This window comes from Panicum virgatum, chromosome 6K (assembly GCF_016808335.1).
Source record: "Panicum virgatum strain AP13 chromosome 6K, P.virgatum_v5, whole genome shotgun sequence".
NCBI lineage: Eukaryota > Viridiplantae > Streptophyta > Magnoliopsida > Poales > Poaceae > Panicum > Panicum virgatum.
In genome coordinates this window covers 354235-373412 of record NC_053141.1, presented here as the reverse complement: position 1 = coordinate 373412, position 19178 = coordinate 354235, and the positions used below count along the sequence as shown (strand labels likewise).

General features: G+C 44.3%; 3 protein-coding genes across 8 annotated transcripts; 2 read left to right on the top strand and 1 right to left on the bottom strand.

Moving 5' to 3' along the window:
- Positions 1-153: 153 nt before the first annotated feature.
- On the bottom strand, positions 154-13451 carry LOC120711077 (transcription repressor OFP13-like). Of its 6 annotated transcripts, none has more exons than XR_005690152.1 (6): positions 13289-13451; positions 12976-13144; positions 9977-10072; positions 9349-9544; positions 9118-9254; positions 154-368 (listed from the first exon to the last, which is right to left on the bottom strand). XR_005690152.1 is itself a non-coding variant. In XM_039996478.1 (6 exons), the coding sequence occupies exon 6, from the start codon at positions 8811-8813 to the stop codon at positions 8052-8054; it is 762 nt and encodes a 253-aa protein (XP_039852412.1). In that variant the 5' UTR covers positions 8814-9254; positions 9349-9544; positions 9977-10072; positions 12794-12873; positions 12976-13144; positions 13289-13451; the 3' UTR covers positions 7632-8051. The 6 variants fall into 6 exon arrangements, 5 of the variants coding, with proteins under 5 accessions (XP_039852412.1, XP_039852413.1, XP_039852415.1 ...); XM_039996478.1 differs by lacking the exon at positions 154-368 and adding an exon at positions 12794-12873 and having other exon boundaries at positions 7632-9254; XM_039996479.1 differs by lacking the exon at positions 154-368 and adding an exon at positions 7632-9046.
- On the top strand, positions 905-2119 carry LOC120711076 (NDR1/HIN1-like protein 10). The gene has a single exon (XM_039996477.1). The coding sequence runs from the start codon at positions 980-982 to the stop codon at positions 1763-1765; it is 786 nt and encodes a 261-aa protein (XP_039852411.1). The 5' UTR covers positions 905-979; the 3' UTR covers positions 1766-2119.
- Positions 13452-14131: 680 nt separating the features above from the next.
- LOC120711073 (nicalin-like) lies at positions 14132-18886 on the top strand. The gene is made up of 14 exons (XM_039996472.1): positions 14132-14575; positions 14983-15137; positions 15511-15614; positions 15749-15815; positions 16050-16142; positions 16222-16386; positions 16478-16618; positions 16708-16785; positions 17435-17547; positions 17640-17700; positions 17895-18062; positions 18136-18237; positions 18356-18445; positions 18535-18886. The coding sequence occupies exons 1-14, from the start codon at positions 14308-14310 to the stop codon at positions 18595-18597; spliced, it is 1668 nt and encodes a 555-aa protein (XP_039852406.1). The 5' UTR covers positions 14132-14307; the 3' UTR covers positions 18598-18886.
- Positions 18887-19178: the final 292 nt, after the last annotated feature.

Genomic DNA, 19178 nt, shown 5'->3' with positions numbered 1-19178 from the left:
AAATCTTTCTCGAGAGAGAGAGACTAGAGATCAAGTTTTTTTAGGGAGATTGGAGATGAAGATGAGCAATAGATTTTTTTTTGGAAAAAAGAAATTTTATTGATTTCAAGAAAGATACATCGAGATGATACATCATCTTGAAATTTCTCGACCTCTGCCGGAAGGCACACAACCTACAAAAGTTTGACAAGAATCCTGACTCATTAATAACTGTCGATCCTAAGATTAGACCACCACCCATGTGCCCGGATAAAAAAGTCCTTGGTCACTTGTGTCAAAAAATGAGACACTACTACAAGAATATTCTGCAAAGTATGCCGCTGAAGGATAGCCCACGTACAGAGTCAGTGTGTAGTTGAGAAGATAATCTGCAAAAAGGAAAATTGTTTGTTATAAAAAACTATTGCGTTTCTGCAGAGCCAAACGGACCAACACACAAGGCTACTGCGGCCACATGGACTAGTGGTTTAAATTTTTTTTCTAATTCATCTAGCCAGCTCCCAAATATACTGAACATGTTGCGAGTATGGGTATGCCCCTGGCCGCATATACCGAAGGCCCATACCATTAGCGTGAATCATCAGTCAAAAAACAGATGTTGTATCGTTTCATTTTCATGATTAAAGCGGCAACATTGATTTTTTTTGTGTGTGTTCATTACTTTGCCAAAAAAAAAATCTAGAGTGGAAGTAGACTTTTTGCAAACCCGTTTTAGGATTTCCCAGAAGGAATGGATAAACTGCTAAGAACAGAGTTGATCAAGGATATATAGGATTGGCGCCATCCATCATCAGCTAGCTAAAGGCCCAAAGACCCGGCCCAACGAAGGTAGAAAGAAACATTGGATGGAAGTAGAAGGCCCAGTATCAGGTTGGGTCTGGGTCAACGACATGCGCCCACGGAACGAGCAGACGACGTTCTTGATCGCACACGCCTCCCTCCGCTTCCGCTTCCGATCCGCTCCTCCGATCCGACTTGCATGGCCGGCCGTCTCTCTCCATCTCGATCGATCCACTGCTCACTCCCTCTGAATTCGTTCGTCCATCTATCATTCATTAATACTGCTCGTCGCTGGCCGGCTGCTGCTAGCCGGTCGATCGATCCGGCCACCATGGGCAAGGCCGCCAGCACGGTGTCGTCGCTGCTGTGCTGCCCCTGCCGGTGCCTCTTCTGCGGCGTGCTGAGCTGCCTCTTCAGCGTCGCCACCTGCGTCGTCTTCACCGCCGGCCTCGTCGCCCTCATCCTCTACCTCCTCTTCCGCCCCCACATCATCCGCGCCACCGCCGTCTCCGCCGACCTCTCCGCCTTCACGCTCACCCCGCAGACGTGGATCCTCCGCTACAACCTCTCCCTCGCCGTCCAGCTCCACAACCCCAACAGGCGCATCGCCCTCCACTACCTCGACGTCGCCGCGCGCGCCTACTACCAGGGCCAGCCGCTCGCTGACGCCCGCCTGCCCGACCTCTTCCAGGGCACCGGGGCCACCAGCCCGCTCAGCCCCGAGTTCGCCGGCGAGGCCCCGCTCGTCGGCGGCGTCGCGGCTGCCGGGTTCCGGAGGGAGGCCGCCGAGGGCGCCACCTTCTCCATCGCCGTCAAGATCAGCGCCCACATCAAGCTCAGCCTCTGGGTCATCACCGTGCCGGGGCCCAAGACCCAGATCGACTGCCCGCTCAGGATCCACAGACGGAACGCCACTGAGATCGATGGCGGCGCCGCCGGCCCGTCGCCCGAGTTCCATCCCACAGAATGCAGGGTCTGGTTCTGATGATCAACTACTTCTGATGGCTCGATCGCTCGCTCGTTCGCTCTTAGTTTATTTGATGTTAATTATCTGCAGATCAGATCGACCCATGCATGCATGCATTAATTCCATAGATCATATATATGTCGTCATGAACAAATTAACTAACAGATCCACAAAGCTAAGAGAGAGATTAGTAGCTAGCTAGCTAGTTGCAGCAATTACATATATTGGATGATGTATTTTAGTATATCTAGTAGTGTTAATTGCATCTCTATACTGTAGTAGGTGCCTTAATTTGATTCACATATATATGGCTTCCCGTGTAAATTCCGTTAAATTTGAAATGATGTCGATGTTCCACATAGGCATTATATATATAGCTACAATACGGCTAAAACTATTTGGTGTGCCCTTAGAGGTTAGAGCATCTCTATCTCCAGTAGTCTCCTTTTTTTTCTAACAGGGAACATATCACGTGCAAACCAATTTCTTCATGCATGCAAACCGTGCAAACTTCAATATGGACCATGGATCAACATCTAAGGGGGAGTGGGAGGGGAGATTTGCTAAAGTGTGATTACCCAATCTAAGGACGAGTAGTTAATTGTAAAATTACCTAATCTCCCATACCCCTTGGATGTTGATCCGGTGGTCCAGATTGAAGTATGCACGGTTTGCACGGAGAAGTTATTAGTTTGCACCAGATATGTTATCTTCCTAATAAAAATGTGCTCCAATAGTTTCACAATACTTCTCCCTTTCCTAGCCAGAACATTGCCACCGATGCCATCACCAGCAACTCAATGCCACCATATATAGCAAGAAATCTTAGGGGCAATTGCATTCTTGTTCCTGTTTTGAACTCCAACTATAATTTTATCCCTACTTTATTTCACTTTGCATTTTTACCACTATTATTTTGAAATGAAGACTCATTGTACCCCTACTCGGTGAACAACACTTAACGGTGTCAAAAAAGACAATTTTGCCCCTACGAATATACCCTTACTTTTTTTAGAACTTTGTGAATATACTCTTGTTTGGCATTATATTTTAGCAATATTTCAATAAGAATATGAATAAGAATTTGACAGAATTTGAACAACATCTTGATACACAAAATTAACTTGAAACCACCCCCACCCCCCACACACACCGCGCGCCCGCCCGCCGCTGCTAGGGACCAGCCTCCACCACACTCAAGAGGAAACAGAGGAAGAGAGAGGCCTAGGCTCTGGCTCGATCGGGGCTCCTGCATGCGCCTCCCCTGGGCGCGTGGGCTGCAGCTGCCGCTACCACTCCACGTGTAACACCCTAGGTGTCTGCACAGTAATTAAAAAGGTGTTTGCACAGTAATTGTGTATGTTTGCTATGCATCATGTGCTTGAATTACTTAAAAAGGATCTTTTTGTAATTATGAAAGGTTATATGTGTAATTATGATTTTATGCAAGGTCCTTTATATAGTTGTTTATGAATATAGCTTTTGTGGAGGGTGTTTTTGTAAAATTTCAGTGCATTTAATGCATGGTAGCCAATTTTACTTGTAAGTCTACATTTGAAGTGAAATTGCTTTGAAAAAGGCAAATTTCCTAGAATTCAAATTTCTTTCTATGTTTTTAATTTTAGCTCTTGTATCTTTGGTCAAATAAATTTTTGCACAACATCAAAGTTGTAGATCTTGAAAAGTTGAACAACTTTCATGTTGGTCACTTTTTCATTTGAGCCCTATTTTAAAAGTTATCGCTGGTTTACAGTTTAGTCCCTGGAATTTTTGGAAATTGCAAAATCGCCCTTATCCCCATCTCCCACCTCCCTGCTCTGCTTCTCGCCGCCGTCCACCGACAGCGCCGGCGCCGGCGCCTTCCCGGCCATTAATTCGGCGCGCGCTAGCACCCACGCGTCGCGGACGACCTCCTCCACCGCCCACTAGCCTCGCGCTGGCCCTCTTCTTCCCGTGCCACGCGCCCCGCCGCTTCTAGAGCCGCCCAGGCGGCCGCCACCGCGACGCCGCCGTGGACAGCCCCGGGCATAGCACGCCGCCCTCTCTTCGCGCGCGCCCGGGCACTACAAAAGCCCCAGCAAGCTAATCCGTTCGCCCTTTCGGTTGCTCCTCGCTTCCAGACCCCAGAACACGCCGCCGCTCCACCGTGAACGCCGACGAGCTCCACCCCGCTGTTGCCTCGCTATTCCAGAGCCGCTCCGCCCAAATCGACCACGCAAATAGCTTTGCCTCCCTCTCACGCAGCTCACGGGCTACTTCCCGTCAACCATCTTCCACCGGAGTCACCCCGCCGCCGTAGCCGAGCTTCGCAAGCCGCCGCTCGCCGTCGACATCCACTTTCCCGACCACCCCAGCCTCGATTCCAAGCACCTAGAGGTGCGCCTTGGACCCCTATAGCCCCCACTACTGTTTCCCCTCGCCGCCGGTGAGCCCCTCGCCGGGAAACGGCCGGTCAAACCCCGCCTCCCCTCTCTGACCCGGCTAGGGACGTCGGTGTTTGAATTTGAAAAACCCCAGGGGGTTATCTGCGTAGTCAGTGACACATTTGAATAGTGCTATAGGGACTTGTTTGTAATTGTTTGTTGTGATCTTTGAAATTCAATATCAATTCGTAGAAAATTCGTAAAATAGTAAATCTTGATGTTTTGGAATCCTCTTGAAGAGCTCTATGCAGTAGAACCATAATATGTTAGGCTTTAGTTGCAAGTTTTTGCTGTAGAATTTAATTTGTGTTACTAGTGCTTAAATATTAGTTGTTTTCCTCTTTTTCTTAACTACTGTATAAAGCCATGTCTTGCAGTGAAACTTTTATGATGGTTCACTCTTGTAACACTTGTTTTGCTATAAAAATTTCATGATCAGTTCTTTGGTGTAGCTATTTATTTGATTTAATCTTTGTTTAGTAGACTTTAATTATGGTAAATAGTTTCTTTTCTTAATAAATCATGAATTTATTTCTGCATTCTCTTTCTGAGTAGCTTAGTTTGTCCAGGAAGTTTGAGCCTCAGTTCATGACTAGAACATGAGCTAAATTTGAATCTTGCCAAACTGATGTCTGTTTTGTTTATTTTCTCAGAATTAATTCTGTGTAGATAAAATCATGAAAAATTCACAGTAGCTATATAATCCCTGTGTAGATCTAATGTTAAATTTTGATCTCAGGTTTTGTTTTAGTTTGACTAGTATAATTCAAACTTGTTCTAGATGTTGTCTGAATGAATGAATTGTTGTGATTAAATGGCTACATGTCTTGGCATGATTTTTTACAGGGTAGCTTAATCTGTTCATGTTCTGTTTAGGGTAATTTTTGGTAAATTAATTACTGTTTGTACTTTGAGTTATATGTTTATTTGCAAACATGGAAGTAATTGCTATAGGAATCCACCCCCACTTGTTCATGAAGTTAGTCAACTTCTTTTTGTGCTGTTGATCATGATGCCTTGTGTAGTTAAATTTGTTATTTAACTACTCTATAAACGATTGCCCATGTATGTTTTTAATGTTGTTCTTGCATTACATATAGACACGACTGCCTTATCGGACGGGACGTACGAGCTGATCCCGGAATCTGACGGAGGTGATCTCGAAGCTCAAGTAAACACTGCTGAACTAACTGAAGCCCCGAACTAAAGTTTGAAAGAGCCTAGAGCTGAAATAGTTAGCGACTACCGAGAAGACAAGCCCCGGACATAACCTATATTTCAAATTATTATCATTTACTGTTATTACTTACTTGTGCATTTACAGTTCTTAGGTTTTGAATTGAAACCCTAGATGCATGATCCTAGGAACCTATGTATTGAACACTACACTTGAGTTCGACTACTTGCTAAGCTTATAGGACCGGTAAAAGTCGAGTGATTGCCTGTCACTCGCGAGCTTTATAGGAATTGCCTGTTTACTTTCTGTTATCAATATAAGGACGACGGACGGGGTTGTGATCGATATCATGACTTTATGTGAGACCCCGTCTGTGTTGATGAACTTGCTAAGGTCGCGGTGTGTGGTAGTGCTGGTTAAGTTTTTGAAAGTACTAGTCACATGCCGTAAATATGGTACGCGGCAAGCCTAGTAGCCGATTGGACCGGGGAGTGGATATACCTTTCACTCTCTCAGTAGGGATAGGTTTTATTTTTATGTTGCGCAACACCACGACTTCAAGGGACAAGGTTCGGCCTTGGAGCCCTGTAGTCGGGGAGAGTGACCCTATCCACAAGCCGGAAAGAAAGGTCAACGGTTGTTTGGGAATGACCCGACGGTGTTCCAGACGTGTGTACTAGGTTATCCTTGCAAGGTTGAATTTCGATTCAGAATCGTCCGCCTCTCACGATGAAATGAGACTGCTTGATCTCTTTGCCACACAGAGTAAGAAGAGCAACAATACTTTAATCAATCTTGATGTTTGCTTAGATTTCTACTATGATTGGATAGTAGTTGCTGACATAGAATGATTAATCAACTAGAATCTTGAAAACTAAAACTTGAAAGTAAGGACATACTCTTTATTGCTTTTCAGCAAAAGGAAAACCAGAGCCTCACAAAACCTTGCATAGTCTAGTTAAAGTGAGCTACTTATATCCGTTGGCGGTTAAGTCTTGCTGAGTATTAGAATACTCAGTCTTGCTGTTGAAACCCTTTTTCAGGTATGAGTTTTGAGGATCAGATCGCTAGCTTGACCTATCCTTGCTCGTTGCCTCCTGGCTGGTCCGTAGAGTGGGATACGTCTGCGACCGGTAATGACTATGACGAGTGATACCATACTTGGGCTAGCCTGGTATCCTTTTTGCGACGTGTTATAGCCGTCGTGTTTTATCTTCCGCTGTTTAAACCCTGAAGCTTTACACTTATGGCTTGTATAACCGTTTTACTTAAGTTGGCTTTGTAAATAATGATTTGAACTAGTTTGTAATCACTACTGAACTTGCCTGTGTTGTAAAATTTGTGGTTGTAATATCTCTGGACTCGCCTTCGTGCGGGGTATGCTTGTTCGATCCGAGAATCGGTGGTTGTATCGGGACGTTACCCGACAGACCAAGAATTGTTCCGTTTGAAGTGCGTTTAAGCTAATGTTGCCTTTATGGTGATGGCCTGCGCACTTGAGCCGAGATAATTTAGGCGGTTCTGCCACACCACGCCCCTCCGGCCGCTGCTGCCCCTCCTCGCGCCTCCATGGCGCGTGCGCGCACGGACGCCGTTGCTGGTCGCGCTGCGCCCGCTCGCACCTGTTGGGGGCCTTGCTTGGGTTCGAGAATGAGCACAGCTTGGAGAGTGAGGGGAGGGGATTGAAGGAATAAAGGGTAGTTTTGTCTTTTCATCTTATTACAAAGGGTTTTTTATTTTTTAAATTTGCTAAATCTTGATTGCAGCTAACAGAGTGAATTCCAGGGGTAAACGAAAGCTTCATGGTGAAACAGTAGGGGTAAAAATACAAAGTGAAAGAAAGTGAGAGTAAAATCACAATTGAAGTCTAAAACAAACAGGAGCAAGAACGCAATAATTCCAAATCTTAACCTAGACAGCCTCAAAGTCATCACGAAATTAAAAGGTTATATATGCCAAGAAAACATTGCGATGCCTGTGTGAGCAAGACATAATTTGAATCAGGTTGCTTGCTGGTGAATATGAGAACGTGTGTGGACCTGCACTACTGTTGTTGATGCTGGATATGATTATTGCAGGTGCAAACAAGCTGCTAGTACTAGTTGTGTTGTGTATGCTTTAATTTGACTCTGCTAGCTGCATGAGGTGAGGGAGCTGGTGATGTCCCAGCAAATTAACTGAGAAAAAAAGAGAGAAAAGGGCGTACATTTTAATTTTTTTTTTAGTCATCCTGATGCCAAACTAAACAGCTTGCGACACAGGTCGGGTCTTAATTTGACTGAAAAAAAAAAAGCTAAAAGTGGCCAACGACCAGTAAAATTAAGCCGTGTAGACAGAAGAATATATAAATTTGCCTCTAACAATCCTCACATTCCATTGATTTAGAATTGAGTATTTGCAAAAATCAGATAATTACCTACTAGGCTACTGCTACTAGGAGTGAAGAACCTCCTGCTGGCTGCGGCCAGCACCCAAGAACTCGGTCCTTCGTGCTTCCTAACTTATGAGATGGATGACTATAGCAAGCTGGCCTTGACGACGATCAACTCTATCTCCTGCATTGATTGTGCTTGGCCAGGGCGATGACCGATGATAGATGATGAAGATGCAGAAACTAACACTAAGAAATCAAAACAATGTCCTCCTCTCTCGCGCTGATCCATCCATCCATCCGTGGACGCTGCGTTCTAATCTAAGTATCAAACTACAAGGAGGAGGAGCAAGAGCAATCGCTGGATGGTGAGGAGCAGTTGGCAGTGGCAGGGGTGGCCGGGGACGACGAATCTGCAGGCGAGGTGGCGGTGCTGAGCGCCACGAGCAGGTCCACGAAGGCGCCGACAATGAGCTCGTGCGTGCTCTTGCCGTTGGCCCTCAGGTACCACCCTAGCATCTCCTCCAGCCAGCGCCAGTCCCTGACGCCCCCCTGGCTGATCACCATCGCCTCCATGGACTCCCGGAAGTCGCGGTACGGGTTCTGGGACTCCACCGACATGGCCGTGGCGCCACCGAACGCCGCCTGCTTGCTCATGATCGTGGTGGTGGCGTCCTTGATGATGATCGGCTTGCAGGACGCCTTGAAAGAGGACGCCTCCTCGGGCTCGAAGAGGAGGCGACCCGAGCGCACCGCGCGGATGACGGCCTCTGCCTCGGCAGCGTCGGACGACGCCGCTGAGAAGCTGTCAATGGAGGCCAAGGAGTTGGGGGAGAAGCACGAGCTGATGGTCTTGTAATGAGCCTGCCACTTCGTCAGCGCCATATGGCTGTCATTGGCAACATGCTGGTTCTGGCAGCCATGGCGATTGGCGTCATCCTCCTCCTGCTGCTGCTGCTGCCAGAAGGACAGAGTTCTTGGGTGCAGGCCGCAGGAGGTCCATTGCCACGCGGCGGAGGAGGACGGCTGCTTATTGCTACTGCTGAAGAGAGAGGTGAGGCCACCAACAGGAAGCTGCTGCTTCTTCTTCACCATGGCATGCACTTGTGCTTGCGGTGAGAGGAATTAAGATGGAAATCGAGGAGGAAGCTACAAGACTAGCTAGCTCGCTAGATGGAATAGAGGCGTTGGGCAAGCAAGCAATGAAGGTGATGCGGCTTTTATTTGGAGGGCGAGGGAGTTGCTGAGCTCAACTGCAGGATTGTATTAAACTAACGACTAGTATACTATATGCAAAGCCAAACTAAACTGGGAGCAGGGTAGGTAACCTAGAGAGCAGAGATTAGTTAGGTTGCTGATGGAGGATTATCTTATTTTTATGGTGGAAGAACATGCCTACCTGCAATGGATCGGAGTCAAGTGGGTTGTTTTATTTGATCCTGGCCTGATTAGTTGAGCTTCTTTTGCTTACATTCCTCTCTCTTGTGTTGGCCATGCCAAATTGCCAATGCCATGCTTCCTCCACGTGGAATCCACCTGCATCACAGCATATATCAAATGGTTTCGCAAATTGATTCATGTACTACGCCGCCCATCCATTTTACTTGTTGAAAGATTCAAAAGTAATTACACTTGGAGGGAAGTGCCACAATACTCTTCTCCATCTAAATTGCAGGGGGAAAGTGAACATCCGTCCATCCATTTGGATGATACAGCTAGTTTTTGAGTAGTAGTCACAGTGCCCTTCCCTGCCCTGTGTGTGTCTACTCTGTCGGCTCATGCGACCATCCGGCGGGCATTTCTTGCGCCAATCTATCCATCCCCATCTGTCGTGCAGAAAATAAAACAAGATGGGGTGGGTTTAATCAATCAGTCAGGTGATTAAAAGTTGTAGAGGTTTGCTGCGGCTGGCAATTGTTTGCTGCTGGAAGGCCGCTTGTGCCACACTCCAGATTCTCCTTTCCCCAGCAGAGAGATCGAGCAAGGACATTGGTTAGTACTAACAAATTATCCCAGTGTCTGAAACAAAGCTGTGGTTTCCAGGTGTTCTCTCTAATAAGGTTGCAACCCAACCCAAGTTCTTTCATGTCAGATATCAAGTCAATTTTGAATCATCTCTAAAAACTATGATTCTCTTTACCCAAGTTACAAAAGGGGAAGCTAAAAAATTCCACCTCTTGCTCATTCAAAAAGATTACAATATATTCGACAGCATTTATGCAAGTAGGGCTAAGCATGAGACCAAATTTAATGCTCACCTCTAAGGATTATTTTGTTTTCTTCCATTTCCTTCCACTCATTGAACACCTCCACATCTTATGACATGAATCAAACAAGCAAAGGCTCCAGGAAACCTGTGACCAAACTTAATGTATAAGGATATAGCATTATCATGGCACGGCACCATTGTATCATAGTAGTATCGAATGCGACATATACAACAGACTAATAATCGTCTAATAGATCTGCATTGCTATCATAGTAGTATATGGAATCACCAAAGGTTAAACTAGTGGCGACAGGAGTTGTATCAAACGCAATGTATGCAACAGACTAATCATCTAGTACATCTGCATAATGAGTCCTTCAGCTGATAGCAGAAGATCAATCAACTATATGGTTATGTCTGTAACTGTAATAGATGTCGACCTTGACCCACCACTGAACTAGCATGGTTGCTCATCTCTTATCATCTTTTCCATGCATGTGTAACCACTGAAGCTTAGCGTCTACATTATTGTGTGCGCACCTACATGCATTGCTGCCATAACAAGCTAGTTACTCAAGTGATAGGCGCTAAAACAGTCACTAATTCCTCCGGTGAAGCATGATTCTGCAGATTCCCGTGACCACTGTACATATCGAAACTGTGTTGAAACAGTAGTGTATTTGTGCAAAATCTCTCAGAAGGGTAAAACTTTTGTAAGGGCCACAATAATTAAACTTGTCTCTGTCTGCTGCTAACAGATCTACTGCAACGGAACATGTTGTGTTGCAGAACTGCTGCCTAGTTGCTCAAACACATCATAATCACTGGTCTCACAAGCTTCTATGATGGATAATCTAACAGGGTTAAGGCCAAATGATCATGCAAATGCAATAATGCAGATGCTCAAACATGGCCCCACAGGGCACATGTCAGGCTGCCCTACCGCGAAATGTTTGCTTGCATGGCCAAGGAAAGAGTACCAATTTTAAAACTGAGCTTGCCTCCCCTGAATGTTCATCCTAAATTTGTTTTTGCAGCTATATATGATGGCTTAATATGAAGAGTAGTTAGCCAACCAGTAATTAGCTAGCCATTATCAATTCGAACTTCATACCAACAGAAAGAATGAGATCTCTTACCTGAGATTTTGAACAATGAGATCAGATCAATTGGGAGAAACTTTCTACTGTCTAGCACAGACGATGTTTATAAATGCTCCCTTCTTGGTTAGCCACTCTGCATCTAACCAGCCTTAACCTCTTAGCTAAATCACAAGGTGCTAGTTTCAGTTTCAGCATCACAGTCCACAGGGTATACTATATCCTAATTTGGTTAAAGAAAATACTTAACTTGGTATTTGTCCCCAGCATAACTGCACGAATTGAGCAGGTTATCATTCTAGTGTTCATCACTTTTATCATGGACGTCCTTCACCTGATGGATTCAACTTACTCCAGTTTTTCTAATCGGTCTTTTCTAACATCTCTTCATTAGAAATGATGGCGAATACAAAAAAAAAGGTTAAAACTGCATACAAAATCCAACTGTGTTTGTGTAGTATGTATAACAGTCATTCTTGAATTTCTCTTCAGATATGGACAAACTAAATGGGCCCAATTGAACAGCTGCAGGATATATGGGAATCTGAATACAGATGCTAACACTGTTTGCATATATCTGATTCAACACTGAATCGAAATGAAAGAGCCAAAATTGGGGATTTTCCCAACAGTACAATGGCGCAGAAGGAAAAGCTCCGTGCATTCGCCCAATCAAGTGTGAATGATTGAGATCCAAAAGCAAACAGGAAAAATGATGAAGCAGGTGGTGCAAGCTCTTCAGATGGGGGACAGCAGGAATCCAAAGGATTTTTTATTTTCATATGATTTCCTGTGTGATCAAGGTCTAAAGCATGCGGATAAACTAAGATATTTGTCCATTGGGATTTGGTTCTACACAATTTCCATGTTTTTCCCCGATCAAGGCAAACCAATTGAATTGACACAGAGCTGCATGATACAATTGAAGTAACTCACATATATAGCAATATTTTTTTTCCAACGTAAAGGAGACTAGGTGTGAACCAAATTAAAAATGAAAGTTCTACTCTGTCTGTTATGGTACAGACAACCTACATGTGTTTGTTGTAGGGGAAGACCCCTTAATCGTACAATGTACACTTCGTTCATGAGACAGCAAGATCCTAAATATTTCTCTGATCAGTTTTTTCTCTACATGTGTTGTGTAAACTCATATATCGTGCAACCTTACCATGGGCACAACAAGTACAAGATTAGCACAGTATGCTTTCTTCTGAACTGATATTTTTACCTAACCAGCAGGGCCGTACCGGCAAATCCGGGGGTCCTGTGCGAAACAATGGATTGGGCCCTAGTGGCCTAGTGCAAGATCGCGAATATCAAGCGATAGCAGCCGGCAAGCCCGATGTGCTGTGTGAAAGCGTAAATATTAGAAGTCATACATGTGACTGGCAATCAAATCATCACACAAAGCCCAATAACTATTTTTTTGGACTGGTTTTTTGTTGCTGGGAACAATTGTTATTGTTTGAGCAATAAAAAATATTTGTTCCGGAAAAAATAATTCTAGCAACAAAACACGAGTGACCTAGTTTATTGTCTCGATTTGAGTCTCAAAACATGGAATCCTAGAGAGGTTGGGGTGCTGTGACAGGTCCATTCGAGGTCACACGCGTGACCCCGAGCGGCACCCGTGCGAAAGAAAGCGGCAAGCGATACGCCTACGAAGATTCATCTTTTAGGAACAATTTGGTCCATATTTTGCGACAAATTGGGCCAACAATTAAAAAAATTAAAATCTCTATATAATTATACTTAATGTATACCTAGTATTTTGGCAGCCCTTCGAATTTGGGGGCCTGTGCGGTCGCACGCCCCGCACAGGCGCACAGGCCTAGATACGGCCCTGCTAACCAGAAGATGCTATTATAATACTTGCAACAGTTAGATAACAAAAACGACCCATGCCTACAGGCTTCATCAAGTGCCAATACTCTTTGGTTCTTACCTCTGAAGGTAATTCTGTCATTTGGTGGTCTTGTCTTGATTGCTTCCGCACATGTTCTTGTCAAGCATTAATTAGCTGCGTCCGAAAATCTTCCCCTTGATCCAAATAGTGAAACTTTGCAACGACCAGATTCGACCCCAGAAGAAGTTCATTTGGTGCGGCAGGCATCCTAGCAACGAACGTTTTGGGTCACATGTGTTTGTGTATCTTACAAAATACTTTCTTTAGACAAGGGGAAACCGTGATCCACGTTGCTATGGAAGAATGAAGCAAGTAACGGAATCTGAAGAAAAATGCAGATCGCCGGAATTACTTGTAGAAGGGGAGTGGCAGATGGGACCTCCAAGCTCCTCGCCGCGGCGCGCGACGAGTCGTCCCCTCCTCTGCTCGCCCCGAACCGCCGCCGATGGCTGCGCCTCAGTCCGTTGCGGCGGCGCGGCTCGTCGACATGATGGATGATGAGTTTTTGCTTCTGCTGTTTGTTTGGGGCCATCATCATCATCATGTCCTTTGACATCGAGTCCAGTCCGGCCCATTTACGGGGAACATTTCCATGCAGCCCTCCACAAGTTTTTATTTTATTTTTACGTAAGCTTTGCATTTCTTTTATTTTAATAGAAAAATAATGATTCCACTTATTCGCTTGATCTTGCAATTGTAAACGTGTTTTCTCATGGATAAATGTATCCAACTTGTGTCCAAAAATTGCCACCAAATTTTGTACAAGGCATAAGTTACTTTTTTTTATTATATTAGCAATACAGATGTTCAAAGCTTTAGTTAGATCATCAATCCACAATTATTGTAATCACACTCGAAGTTTAAACTATACTATGTTTAAATTATTGACTAATACGATCATGCATAGAATGTGAAGAACTGCATATCTAGACTCACTCTAGAAACTGGAAGTATGTTGCAAGAGAGACCAGAACCTGCACTATTTGCCACACTCTAAAAAATAAATAGAAAAAAATATAATCATAGTCATCTTGTGGTGGAGATCAATCCATAGTATCATAAAACAATTCTTTACATGAATAATTGCCATCGAAATAAACTATGCAGAGTAGAGATTTGAAAAGTTTTACTAGTTGAGGAGATGGCTAAGTGAGACAGGTAAATATGCAAAGAAGCCCAACAGTCATGGTAATTTGGCAAGTGACACCCCTGAGATCGAATTAATCGCAGGCAAGGCAGGACAGGAGGCAGGCGCAGCGGCGGCGGCGACGGCGACATCTGCATCTGCATCTCCGCCCCCGTCCATCCTGCATCTCATCTGCTGCTCTGCTCTCCTCAGCTCAGCTCGCTGATCCCTCGGCGGCGGAGGCCATGTCTCCCTCCGGCGAGGTGGTGGCCTCCATCTCCTCCGCCCTCGCCGTCGCCCTCGTCCTCCTCGCCTGCGTCGAGCTCGGAGACGCCGCCGCCGCCGTCGGCGTCTACCGCCTCATCCAGTACGACCTCGCGGGCGCCCCGCTCGGCTCCCGCGCCGCAGTCCTCAACCACCACGCCGCCACGCTCCCGCTCCCGCCGGGCGCCGACCTCTCCCGCTCCGCGCTCGTCGCGCCGCTACTCGACCTCCCTCTCTCCTTCCTCAGAGGTACCCACCATCTTCCTTGCTTGCTATACTACTACCTGCGTTCCCATTAGGTTACTAGACTATAGTAGACTGCTAGATCTCTTCCCCGCCTCGTGTCGTGCCCCACACGGACCTCGTCCCTGCTCGCATTCCTAGTTACAACTGTCGGATCGAGATCGAGATCTCCTAGGACTCGCAGCTGCCTAGTTAGTACTAGCTTTTAGTCACTGCTACTAATTTTGCGTCCTCGAATGCTGCTGCTGCTGCTGCTGCTACTTTAGCGCCGCTATTCTACCACTGCAGCATGGTTTGCTCGCCATCATCCACACCACACAGCTCAACTGCGAGTGATACTAGTACTACAACTGCCAAATCTCAAAACACTAGTACTGCCTCTGTCACTGAAAATTCTTACAATGCCTTCTCAGAGTACCTGGCGGAGAAGAAACATCTCGGAGGGTTGCTCATTCTGCTCCCGACAAAGCTCAGCGACAAGGATGGTGCTGGGAATAATGTTGACAAGGGACAAGTAAAGGGTGTGCTGGCCGAGCTTGAGAAGTTGCTTGTGCATGAAGAAGTTCCAGTAAGTACAAAATCCCTTCTATCATTGAAGCAAATAGTTTAAGACACATCATGCATCTATCGCTCTACTGATGCTGGACATCTGTCTGTCGCTCCTTTACTTCCTTGACAGTTCAACAGCTGTATTACGGAGCTACACTGATACAAATGTATAAATAACACTTGAAATGGTGAACTTGAAACAATTATTATGCATCCAGCTTTCTAAAGATCCTGAGAAATAATTCCTACACCACTCAGCAGTCTAAGTTTTTATTGTATTTTAGATCCTGAGAAATAATATGTCTACCTATCTACACCCCACTTGGTTGAGTAATCCATTTTTGCATTTTCATGTGATCTCTTGACTAAACCACGTTAATTGCCTTGTGCAGTATCCTGTGTACTTCGCTTTCCACGACGACGACTTTGATAACCTGCTGGCAGATATCCGTAAAATTGCTTCTTCAGGTCAACCAGCCTCTGCAACAACAGGAGGGTAATACTCATCAGAACTGTGCATACTTTAAACTGGCCAGCATTTTGCACTCTGAACTGTATAACTCAACCACAATGTATGGACAGTTACAAACTGTCAGTCTCATGGAATTTTTTTTTATATTCTTTTTGTAGCTATAAACTTGTCGTGTCCTCAGCGGAACCTAGAAAAGTGTCATCTCCGACCATTTCTAATATCCAGGTAGCCTCTCCTATCTGGTTAAGCATTTGTCAAGTTACCTTTATTTCTTTAGTTATTAACTGTATGTAGTATCTTGTGGGGTATCCCCCCACCCTTTCAGAAGCAGGAAAGTAGATGGCTAATTGTTTGAATTGATCGTCCCAAATTGATGTGTACGCTAACAAAATAAAGCTGTATTCCATGTTATTTTTTGAACTATGAACATACCTAAGCTGGATCATTTTTGAGTTGCAGGGATGGCTACCTGGTTTGAAAGGAGAGGGTGACACAGAACAGCTTCCAACTATTGCCATAGTTGCAAACTACGACACCTTTGGTGCTGCACCTGTATGTTGATCTACAAAAATATTCCTGGAATAGTCTTTAGTATTCGTCTAGATGTCTTGAATAACATGGATTTTCTCAGGCACTTTCTGTAGGAAGTGACAGCAATGGAAGTGGTGTTGTGGCTCTTCTAGAAATTGCAAGACTCTTTTCACGTCTTTATTCAAATCCTAAGACCAGGGGCAAGTACAATCTTCTTTTTGGGTTAACATCTGGTGGACCCTACAATTACAATGGAACTAGCAAGGTAAGTGTCCATCTGGGCACTTGAGAGACTAAGGCCATCTTTATGTCATCTATTTGAGCAACTTACAGCTGTGTGTGTTTTTTTGATGCAGTGGCTTAGAAGTTTCGATCAGCGTGTACGCGAGAGCATTGACTATGCTATCTGCTTGAACAGTGTCGGTTCCTGGAGCAATGACCTCTGGATGCATGTATCAAAGCCTCCAGAAAATCCCTATATCAAGCAAATCTTTGAAGTATGTTGATCATTTCAAGTTTATTGGTCCATACCTCAGCTATCAGTAAGGATAGTTATATTGATATCTGTGAATTTATCTGCTTTCAGGATTTTTCGGATATTTCTAAAGAAATGGGTGTTTCAGTCGGAATCAAGCACAAGAAGATTAATGTTTCAAATCCTAGAGTATGTACCCTCACATTATTTTGGTTCATAACAGAAATAAATAAAATACATACGATATTGATTAGATGATAACATCTTTTTGCAATGACTAAGGGTATCACTTCAGCATTCCTATGCGTTTAGGAATATATTTCTCATTTGGACCCTCAGCTTTGATTTCTAGTACAAATCTAAAGTTCTGCTAAAATTGAACTAACCCTTGTTAAAGATGTGCCTGCATTTAATGTGTAGTTGAATGCTCAAATCAAATGGAACTGAAACACACCATAGGTTTCATATGATATGCATAAATTGATGGACGCAATCTCATGAGGGCACAAGTCGGGGGGGGGGGGGGGGGCAAAGGATATTCACCCCAGTGAAATTTAATTCAGCTTAGCCTGTGATGAGACTTTATTATTATTATTTTTATTTGCCATCGTAGCTTTCCTGTTTGTATACCTGGAAGACTCCTATGTATCAAGTATATGGACTACAATATATGCTTCTTATTTTCTTCTCATCCAACTGCCGATGGACAACAGAGTTTTAGTAAACTTTGTATTGGAAATTGGAATGAGGATATGCTTAGTTGGGCTGTGAAATTCTCCTGTTGCATTTTACTGTGTTATATCTTTATCTCATTGTGTCATGTTTTGCAAACTTGTAGGTAGCATGGGAACACGAGCAGTTCTCTAGGTTTAGGGTGACTGCACTTACTCTCTCAGAAATGTCTAGCCCTCCTGAATTTTTGGAAAGCACTGGTGGTCTTCATGACACTAGGTGAAAGTCACTTCCAATGTATCCTAGTCTTTCCAGTGCAACCATTTCAATCTATTTTAATACTTATATTTATTTTTTTCCCTTTTTGGCAGAGAATCTACAGATGCGGATTCAGTAATCCGAACTGTCAGATTAGTTTCTGAGAGTCTTGCGGTAAGCTCAATCATTTGCTTGTCAGTTGTTTCTTGGACAACTATTTGTCCAGTACTGAGTTTTGTGTTTACATGTTTTTGTGTGTGCGGTGGGTGGGTGGGGGGTATATTGTGGGGGAGGACTGAGGAGCAGAGGTTATATGCTTGATGATGATTGAAACTGAAATTTACTGGCTACATCTTACTCTTTTACAGAGACACATCTACAGATTGAAAGGAAGGAACATCGATGTTTTTGCAGAGAATAGCAGCTTAGCCATTAATCCTCACTACATCCAGTCCTGGTTGGATCTTTTGTCACGGACACCACGGGTTGCACCTTTTCTGCAGAAAAATGATCCTTTCATAGCAGCATTGAAAAATGTATGAACAGTTCCCACCATTGCACCTGATTCCCAGTTTGCTTGCAAACCATGACATTGTTATTCTGGTGCAGGAACTATCTGAACACACTGCTGATGTACATGTTCAAAATGACGCCCTTGATGGCATGTTCACTTTCTATGATGCCACAAAAGCAACGCTAAATGTGTACCAGGTATATCGAAAGACTAAATGCACAAGCTTGTTGATGTTCAATCCCGCTTTTAAGTTGCTTTTGAGATATCACCAAATTGATGTTACCTCACACGGCAATTGTTTCCTTACCTACCCAGGTTGCAAGTGTTACTTTTGATCTGCTGTTCCTTTTGGTGCTTGGTTCCTATTTGATCGTTCTCTTCTGCTTCCTAGTAATCACTACACGGGTATGAATCATATCTTCGTATGGTCTACTTTGGATATAACTTCAACCTTTTTTTCCCCGCAACTGAGAAAATATTGCTTGCTTGAACAGGGTGTTGATGATCTCATTAACATATTCCGGCGGCCTCCGTCACGCAAACTCAAGGGAGCATAGGCTAGGTTGTGTTTGTGTATTAGTGCCTGAGATGTATGCCTAGTTAGAAGAGCTAGACATCAGGATGACAACAGGCAAGCTAGCTTCCCACAGCACATAGACATGTAATTGCAAAATTTTTACTGTTTTCCCCTCTCCAGCCAATGTGAGTGGTTTCGAATTCCACAGCACAAAAACAATTCTTTCTTTTGTGCGAGGAATTTTGAATGTAATTTAACTGTATCCATTTTGTTATGATGCTTACAATTTTGGGTTAATTATCCTGGTGGGTGTTTCACGGACCGTAAAAGGCACCAGTTCCGAACATGAATGCTGTAAAATCCTTCACCGAACACTGAAGGCCCACGTGCCTGTGTTAATTAATTTGATTGCATGCAATAATATCACTAGGAAAGCAAAATTCGTGGGAATTAATGTTTACACATCAAAGTAGCAATGATCATTTCTTTGGCAGCTTTTTCATGCCACTGAATAATATAGAACTCTGGACGTTCAGAGCTGCCCAGCAGTTACTCCTGTTGCTCCAATGAACAGATACAGCTGAAACAGCAGATTACTATGAAACAAGGTTCCCAAAACAA